The 10,110-nt window shown below is 33.6% G+C and overlaps 1 protein-coding gene across 3 annotated transcripts in view; it reads right to left on the reverse strand.

The window, feature by feature from the left end:
• Positions 1–10,110, reverse strand: part of LOC117182135 (protein FAM117B-like) — a 126,868-nt gene that overhangs the window by 107,967 nt on the left and 8,791 nt on the right. For all 3 annotated transcript variants that reach the window (XR_004468274.1, XM_033375178.1, XM_033375179.1), the window contains exon 2: positions 6,031–6,197. Coding sequence is in view for 2 of the 3 variants with exons in the window: in XM_033375178.1 (XP_033231069.1) it covers positions 6,031–6,129 (99 nt within the window). In the remaining variant the exon portion in view is untranslated. The remainder of the gene's footprint in view (positions 1–6,030; positions 6,198–10,110) is intronic.

A 10,110-nucleotide genomic window follows, 5' to 3' on the forward strand; every position in this document is an offset into this window, starting at 1 on the left:
TCGAGATTAGGTCGTGATAAGAAGAAAACTGTAGGTTTTTAATTGCTTATACTTGCTCCAAAGAACTATAATAAAATTTAGTTTATTAAGGTTAAACAAACTACATTTAGATAACTAGACACTTCGACACTTATTTACTATTAAATGAAGCGGGAAGTCCGGGATAGTGTTTTAATAAAATGAAAGGAACCCGACCGAATATAGAGTTGTAATACAAATAAACCATCAGTTTAAGGGGTCGGAGTCGATGGGGCAAGCACTGGAAGAAGACCAGGAGGGTGTACGTGGCGACGACAAATCCAGAATACTCGGAATCCACAACACGACGTCAACACTGGCTTTACGAAATGTTTGATTTGAAAACATTAAGCAGACAGTGCACCAAAAACCATAATTGGAAGGACCGGAGACTGGCGTGACTGCGCAACAAGTCCGCATCTCTCCCTAAAGGCAGCACCAACCGATCACAAGCATATCCGTTGACCACACTCTACTACGCAAGGGGGTCTACCGAAACCATAGGCCAGGAAAGGCTAGCGCTGGCTAGAGAGGAGAGACCAACCCCGCGCTGGCTAGAGAAGGGAAACCGACCCGCGCGGGTAGCGTTGCTGGGCGACCAAATGCAAGTCATGGTAGCCATACTAATAGCATCGCGGGCGCAGCCAATATCAACCCCAGTAGTTCGTAGGACGGACCCTACCGCGGGAAACACACATTGGCGGAGTGCAACCATTGGAGCTCGTCCGTTGACACCAACCAATCAACGAAGGCCTCATAGAAAATTCGTAAGGCACGGTGAAAAATAGCTGCAAGACGACGGAAGGAAGGGAGAACGGCAGAGTTGGCTCGAGAACCAGTAAAACGGACAACGGAAGGAACGCGACCGGGTATTAAAGCATAAAGGACCAAAGGTAGACCCTCAAGACAGGATCGCAGCAGCCAAGTGGCTCCAAAGTAAGTGGACCTTCTTTTACCAGATCTAAGTGCATTTTCTGCCTCGATGCCAGATCCGCGTGTAGAAATTCGTAGATTGTCGCGAGTGAGTTCCGAAGAGCATTGGTGATCATAGAACATGGCGTGGGTGTGTCCGACTATCTTCCCATACAGTGCGCGGGTTCCTTAGGCTAATTATCTGCGCCTCTTCACTGCACCGCTTTAGGGAGTAATTAATCGCGGGATAATTTTCGAACCTAAATATTATGGTCGTGAGCTTTTGTTGAATTGAACATTTGAATTTTTCATTTCTTTTTTAATAAAATAGGTAATAGTTTATTCTGGCGTAATTTTGTAATTAAGTAAAGTATTTTTTCTCTCTAACCCATGAGAGCCCCCCCCCCCCTTTACTCGTGTTTACTCGGAGCTAGCCATGCTGCTAGTAGACGCCACGACACTTCCGACGAGGTTGTGATAGGGAGGACCCTATCAGGCGCCAACTATAAATTAAAAGGATCTTCGAAGATTGTTCGTGGGTCAGAAGTGTGTGACCCAAAAACTCGGTTCATTCCGGCGTGACAGGCAGGTAAGTATCAGCCGTTTTGTGGCTGAGTTTTCCACCTGGGCCATCCCCAGCCAGGTCGTAATTAGTGGCGGAGCCCACGAAATTTGGAAAACTCAGTTACAATATATATAGCCAAAACAAATGGCCATTGAATAACGCACAATGTCTTTCATCAATTTACTGTGGTCATTCAGTGGCCATTTATTTCGAATGAATGGAAATAAATGTTTTAATGGGGGGGGGGGGGAGAGATTGGAATGTTCAGGTTTCTCCCATCTGGGGGAAACAGCATTCAAACGTAGCGTGATGGTGAGTCGACTCTGCTACATGTTCCGTAGGCCAGCCTCGTATAGAGCCCAAAATGCACGAGGAGGAACCCGAACTGTCCCGACTTCACGAATGACAATCTAGCTGCTTCTCAAACATATTCTGGTTTTGAAATCCCGAGTTACCTTAGATTCATTAGGCTTTTTGTGAAGAGAAAAATATCTTTGACTGTATGTAAATATATATAGGAGACAAGATTTCTGGGCTCAAAACTTTTCACATTTAGTGCTGTATATCTTAGTCATATTTTTAGTCAACAATTCATTTTTAACAATAAAAAACAAATTTTTGCAAAAATATTTAAATTTTCAACCTAAGAGATGACTTTAAAAAAAGTACATTTTCTAACTTAAAATTTTAATTTATACTTCAGTCTGCACTTGAAAAATTAATTTTTAACCCCCAAAAAAATGCAAATTTTCAACAAAATATTTAAATTTTCAAGCAAAAAATTGAATTTGTAAACAAATTTTGGAAGAAAACTTTTCAACGGAAAAAGATAATTTTTGTAAAAAATGTCAGCAAAATTGTCAAAGATTTAACTTTGAAAATTAATATTAAAACTAAAATACAAGTATTTAAACAAAAATGAAATAGTTACATTTTTAGATAAAAAATGTATCGTTCTGCAAAATAGTTTAGTTTTCGATGCAAGAAATGAATTTTCAATTGAAAAATATTTTGAACCAAAACGAACAATCGAATTTACAACAGAATAGTTAATGTTTTAAACAATTAAATGGATTTTCAATGAAAAAAAGACAAATTTTTAACCAAAAGTTAAATTGAATGGATTTTAAGAGAAAATTGAAAAAATATATAAGATTTTTAATTATTCCCAACAAATTTCGAAAAGCGTGAAAAATTAAGCCTTCTTGCGCAATTTTATTGCACAATGTCTTTTTTAGTTTATGTTGTTTAGAAAATTGTTCTTTTAAATTTGAGTAAGTTCAAGAGATATTCAGAAATTGAGAATCGATTAAAAAATAATTAAAACTTGTGAGAATTTGTTAAGAATTATGTAAGATTTCACGAAAATAAACAAAATTCTTTCATGTTCCTAGGAATAATTAAAATAATTTTTTTATTTTGAAAATTTAATTTTAAGGGATGATTGAAAAAGATTTCAATACATTTCAAAAATTTTTAATGAAGAATCTGGAAGATTTAAAGGCAATCCTTTTAATTTTATCAAATTTAAAAGAAAACCAGGAAAATTTTTTCTTAAAATTCATGTGAAAAATTTTTATGTTTTTTTATTTTAAAAAATGTCCTTTGAGAGAAAATTAAAAAAGTTTTTGTTTAAACATATCAAAGGGTTTCCTAAAATTTTAAAGAAGAGTGTACAGCATTTTAAAGCTAAATGTTTCAATTTGGTAAGATTAATAAATTTAAAAACATCGAGTAAATTCAACAAATGCTTAGAAGAATGGAAGAGATTCAAATCAAATTGTAAACTTTTTTTTTAGAAATTTATATTTTTAAAGATATTAAAAATAAACTTTAAAAGATTCAAAGTAATTTTAAAAGATTTCATGGAGATGAAACTATTTTTCTTAAAACGTCTGGCATGATTGTTCAATATTTGAAGAAAAAATTTTAGTCAGTTAAAAATATTTTTAGGAGTTCAAGTAGTTTTAAATGTATTAGAAATATTAAAAAACTTGCAAACATTTCCGAAAATTTATCAAATATTTCTTGATTTCTTCCAAACTTCTAAAAGTTCTAAACATCTTTTAAAAAGACTCTAATTTTTTTTAATATTTTGTAAAATCATATAAAAAAAAATCTTTAAAGACCTCTAGGTTCTTTTTTGAACCATTTCTTTTGATGCTATTTAAGGCCATAATCACAATTTTGGGGATTTTAAGAGAAAAAGCTGAGAAGTTATAAACTTGACCTCATATGCTTTCCTAATATAGTTGTGTGATATGTTTTCAATTTTCTCTCAGAATACATTCAATTCCATTTTTGGTTAAAAATTTATCTTTTTTAATTGAAAATCCGGTTTATTATTACAAATTTAACTATTCTGTTGTATGTTCATTGTGTAAATTCTGTTGTAAATTTATTTTTTTCATCAAAAATTAAACTATTTTGCAGCAAATTCAATTTTTTATCGAAAAATGTAACTAATCCATTTTTGGTTAAATAATTGTTTTTTAGTTGGAAATCCATCCTTTTTAATGGAAAATTATTCTTCTTGTTTGGAAATTGTTTTTTTGGTTGATAATTTAACTGTTTTGTTGAAAATTCGATTTTTTTGTTGTTAAAAAAAAAAAACATTTTCTTAAAGTGAAAATTTAATGTATCATTTTGGTTAAACATTTTGTTTTTATTCGACATTTTTTTTTATTTAAAACTTTAACAATTCTGTTGACATTTTTTTTTGCTTGAAAATTGACTTTTATCAGTTAATAAATCATCTCTTTGTAGAATTTGATTCTTCTCGTTTAAAAATTCATCTAATTTGATTAAGAATTCATTTATTTGGTTAAAAATTCATTCTTAGGTAAATTTTTTGTTGTATAAAATGGCTGAAAGTTCATACATACATATATATATATATATATATATATTTAATATAACTATGTTTGCGCCAATTTTTTGGCTGTAAATTTATTTTTCAAACTGATAATGTAACCGTCTTCCGTTGAAAAATGATATGTTTTATTATAAATTTGTTCTTATTTTAAAATTGATCTTTAAAATTTTGAATGACTGTTTTAAGTAGAAAATTATTGGTTTTGAAAATTAAATTATTTGTTTGCAAATTCAATTTTTTGCTTGAAAATTGTGATATTTTGTTGAAAATTTGATTTTTTTTGTGTGAATAGTTATCTTTCAACTGAAAATTTAACCATATAATTTTTCGATGAAACATTATCTTTGAAAGGTTGAACATTCATGTATTTTTCTTAAATTTCGTTTTTTTTAAGAGGAATATTAGTCGTTTTTTTTAAATTCATTTACTTGGTTGGAGAGTTCACTATTTTGTTGTCAATTCGATTGTTTTCATTTATTCAGAATTAATTTTTTCTAATGGAAATTTCTGTTCCATTTTTTATTAAAAATTAATCCTTATTACTTAAAAATTAACTAGTCCATTTTTGTTTGAATACATATTATTTAATTTTAAAATTGGTTTCTAAAGCTGAAAATTGACAAATTTGCCCAGATATCTTGTCTACTATATATATTTACATACATTCAATGATATTTTCCTCTTCGGAATAAGCCTAATGATTCTAAAGTAACTCGGGATTTCAAAATTGACTTGCGTGAGATTAGATTTTGTTTGTATTATAGTTAGGTTATATATATATATATATATGACGTAAGGAGGGGTGAACGAGGTCGGGATCTGCGAATGTCAAGTAATCCAAGGAAAATAGAAGGTACGTGAAAATATGAAAGAGTGTTGTTCTCGCCGAATGTCTTATCAACTGTAAAAAGGTAATATCAACGATTATTGTAAAAGTTCATTTCAAATAATAACGGTGTTGAAGATATATGTTTCTCAATAATTTTGACGAATCTCCCCTTTCCTCGAGACATTCTGTCTCATCTGGCAGGAGACCAACCCGATTGATAACAATCGATCATGTGAATATCATTCCTTATGGAGGTCGATCCATTTTAAAAACCGCTAACAATTTCTTGCTTTTGAAAGATCACCACAAAGACGAAAATGTATTTTTTCAACCACTGGTCACGTGGAAGGTGCTTACGATGGCATTAGTGGATCATTATAAACATTGCAACACCACACAATCTGAAGAAGTCACATGTAGAAAGTATTTAAGATGCAGAAACCCTCGTTTCTAAAGTTAAAAAGTATATCAAAGTAATTAAATTATTGGTAATTTCTACTAAAACTGTTCAAACATTTCGCAAGAAGAAACTCAGTAATGAAGGAAGGCATCAATTATTGTGCGGATTTCTAAGTGCCACATATGGAGCTAGAAATAGCAGAAACTGGTCAAATGAATTTATTCATGGCCTAAACAGCTTAGCATGATTGACAGGATGTGACGAAGCACAGTGGGGGGAAAAGGGTGTCCTTGAAAAATTATTATATAACTTTTTCTATAGAGAGTTAATTTCGAAAATAAGTTTTAAAAATCCTCTGTTTAAATTGTAAAATCGATGTTCTTTTTCTAAATAAAATACTTAATTTTTAGATAAAATTTTTGCCAATTTACCTTATCTTCTATCATGTGATCTGAATCGCTATAACTATTTGTAGATTTCAGCACCAGTCCTTCAATTTCTTGATTCAGTCCTTCAATAGAAGAACGCATAGGAGGTCTGATTGGCTTCACTTGTATACTCAAGGAATTTGCCCTTGCACTTAAATTGAACTGACTTTCTGAAACAGAAAAATAAAATTATTAGGCAATCGCCGACTAATAACCTTTTTTGAAATTGTTGGTGTTTTTCTTAGGGTAATAATTTACAAGTATAAAAACTAAAGATATTTTGCACGGTTTAAAATTGTAATTGTATTGTAAAGAGAATCCAATGAGAGTCACACTTATTTTAGGTTTCGCTTCACTATGAGCAGTTAGACTCTCTATTAGGACAATAAAATTTTACCCTGAGGATGATAAGGTTAAACATCTTATTTTCACTACGGTGTTGCCCCTCGTAGTCGGTGTTGGAATCGCTGCGTCACGAGTTCGCCTTCTTCCTTGTCGCGAGTTACGTGTCTAATTCCACGACTGTCAACACCCGACGTTGTCTGCCATGGAGTTGATAAGTTGTGATTTCTTTGAGTATCTCATTTGATCGACGGTTTCTTTTTCAGGTTTGTAAGGATTTCTAGGGATTTTATGATGGCTGTGAAATCCACTCCGTCCCATCGTTGGGTCTTCGTCTCGCCGTTCAGGTCTCGACATTGACCCAACACATTTAAATTCACTGAGAAACCTTGTTTCTTCAATTAAATTGATTGAAGTTCCTCTGAAATTCCAAGTAATTATTCGCGCATACAGAATTAATTTGTCTATTAATTACCCTAGGCTCGGATTTAAACTTGAAGGTAAAATTGATAACGTTGCTCGCGTGACGTTTCGAGGTTTGGCTTCGGCGAAATCCCGGAATGTTTTTTTTTTTACAAATTTTTTAGTTTTATTTCTAAAACCTCGTTACAGTATATATGGTGGTAAATGGTGTTAAGGTTGTCTCTTTGGGTTTGAGAATTGCACGCTAGAGGTATGTCACAATTCCTGCTGCGCAGTGAAGTTTTATAGCACGATTTCACAATATAATTGTATGACACTCACGGCTGCGCAGTAGAATTATGTCGTACTTCCAGATAAGCAGCACAGTTATAATGCAAATAAAGTTGTGCAGTAGACTTCTATGTGATATATAGTTGCCCACTGTAAATATGTCGCACTTTCGGCTTGGACGTACACTATTCCGGTACGTAAAGTAAACTGTTGGTTAGTTGGCAAGGTTAACTGCATGATACCCAGGCAGAAATATCCTTGAGGAAACAAACAAGAAGATTCTCATAGAGATACACGTTGAAATCCACGTGAATTCATTCAATAAAATCCGATTGCACGCGAAAATAGAGTAATTATTTTTTAACATCTCACGATGAAATTTATCTGGAGCTTCCTATAAACGGAAATCTGTGTAAACCAACTCTAGAAGTATGGAATGAGGTATGTTAATAATGTACACTTTTTTCACGATAAAATATAAAACAACTTTTTTTTTATTTTATGTACGATAGGCATTTATTTTTATATTCTCTTCTGTTCTATTGTATCTGTTGGTCTATTTTAAAACCCGTAAAAGGTAGGAAAACTTTATAACTAAAGGGTTCCGGGGTGTATGAGCCTGAGTGCTTAAACACGAATATTTCAAAAGCAAAAAAACAACTGTCTAACTTTAAGGTATTTAATTGTTTTCAAATTAATTTCGAGCTATACTTAGCTCTCATGAAAGAATCACTTTAAATAAGCAACCATTGTATAAAAAGATAAAGGGAACAACCTGCGAGAAACCACAAATCAAAGAACGGCACGTCACCAAAAATGAAAATATTGAGACACAAAGAGCTGTATAAAGTTTTCTCTTTTGATCTAAAAAAATTAGTAATTACTTGCGCGCTACAAGCGGCGTTCAACGGCGGTAGCAATTTTTAGGACGCCTAGGACGCCTAGGGCGCGCGTCTGTGGGATCTCGAGCTTCACGCTCGGATATTTCTTCTTTGAACTTTTATTGAATGTCTATGTTTAAAGCTTAAGTTGATCAAAGCTCTGTAGGCTTTGCGGTACATATTCTCATCGTGTAAATGTATAATTGTGACGTGCCACAAGAAAAAGGGATTAACGCTCCAAACGAGAAATTTACAGAGCGAGCGATAGAAGTCAAGCCTATTTGGTAATGAAAGGCGACTCCCGAAAATCTGCCCCTCCACGTACAACTATACTCTCATTCGTCCTGTCCCAGTGTCCGTGTTTCTCGCGCCTGTTCCTGCGAGAAAACCGCGGCAAGCAGCACCGCCCGTGAGTTTTTAGTAGTGAGTGGTGGGTTTGTGGCGAGCGGTGGTTTTTCTTATTTTTGTGTTGAATAGAGCAACTCAAACACTATGAATAGAGATAAAAAAAGGATTGTCCAGTTTTTTAGCATTGGTCTCCTTTTCTCGTGGCATATCACATTTATGTTTTGAAATATTTTTAAATAAAAAACTACAATCCTTTCTTCAGACATTCTTCCCTATCTCGCATCGTTATGCTAAGAAGAGGATTTTTGTCTTCATATTATTTTAAATAGAAAAAATAAAATATTCTGCAGGTTTTCTTTTAGATTTTTTTTCCACATCTCGCGCCTTGTGGTGTAATACTAGAATTTTTTTCATATTAATTTCAATAAATACATTAAAAACGAGAAGTTCTGTCAACAAATGGCACAAAGAAAAGATGCAGGCATTTTTAAACACTGAAATTTCTTTTAAAAAAGTATCCCCTTTATTTTGCGTCATTTATTGGCTTCAAATTAGAATTTTCGATTTCTGCACAGTACTTTCTATAAATAAAACCAAAATGACGAGTCATATGGAAAAACGGTCAAGAGAAATTGTGCGGAACTTTTCAAAATCTATCATTTCTCCTTAAGTCTTTTCTTCGTAATTAGCGTTGTTTGGTTGGAAATTCCAATATTGTGGTGTCAAATTTCGGACAATTTTAACCTTCATCCGCTCGAGCTTTCTTGTGTAACACTAGCTCTCGCGGGGAAGGTGTTAACCACCTGTCACATTTTCCTCATTCAAATGGATTTCTTTGTATTTTAACATCAATAACGAATAGGATTTGGATTGGTAGTCTTTTAAGTAATTTGCTAGAAAAAATGTTATTATTAACTAATCGTGGACCTTTGAAAAAAAACCTAGATTAGAACTTCAGTCTCATCGAAGAATATACAAAGTAGAAAAACAAATCAAACATGCCTACTAGTCTGGAAAATCATCGTTTGCTGGTAGAAATATATGATGAACACGCTCGGTCGATTGGAACATGTGATACATGGTTTCGACAATTTAAACGTAGTGATTTCAATATGAAAGTGTGCGCGCTCTGGTAAACCACAAAGTGCGAAGACTAGCAATTGCAGGCATTACTGGATGATGACCCAACTCAAACTCAACAGCAATTAACAGAAGCCAATTTCTGTTTGTTTCTTGTGACACATTTAATGCTTCTACCAATTGCTGTTGAGGTTGAGTTGGGTCATTATCGAGTAACGTTTTTCGTATTGAAATCACCACGTTTAAATTGTCGAAACCATGTCTCTCATGTTCTAATCTATGGAGAGTATTCACCATACGTTTCTACCAGCAAACGATAACTTTCCACATCCTTTTTCTTTTGATTAAATAAGAAAAGCAATGCGTGTCGCAAATTTTTTTTAGGCACAAACGTCGACGTGATCACTGAACGATACAACACAGACGCAATTGTTTAATGGACTCACCGTGTGTGTGTTTGTAGGTTCATGTCCGACGAACTGACTGACGTGATGTCAAAATTCATACGCAGCCTACTGTTCGGTGGCGCATCTCTTAGTGACACCCGATTTGACTGAGAGGATATCAACTAAAGTGGGCAATTATCCTCTACGGGAGTTGTGCTATCAAGTACACTTAGCGCCAAAACGATTTTTAATCATTAAATTGCAGGACAGTGATTAAAAAAAGACGGTGTGTTGTTTCATCATTAGGAAATATAATAAGTTCGTAAAAAAATATGTTGGACTTTAACTGGGAG

This window comes from Belonocnema kinseyi, chromosome 10 (assembly GCF_010883055.1).
Source record: "Belonocnema kinseyi isolate 2016_QV_RU_SX_M_011 chromosome 10, B_treatae_v1, whole genome shotgun sequence".
NCBI lineage: Eukaryota > Metazoa > Arthropoda > Insecta > Hymenoptera > Cynipidae > Belonocnema > Belonocnema kinseyi.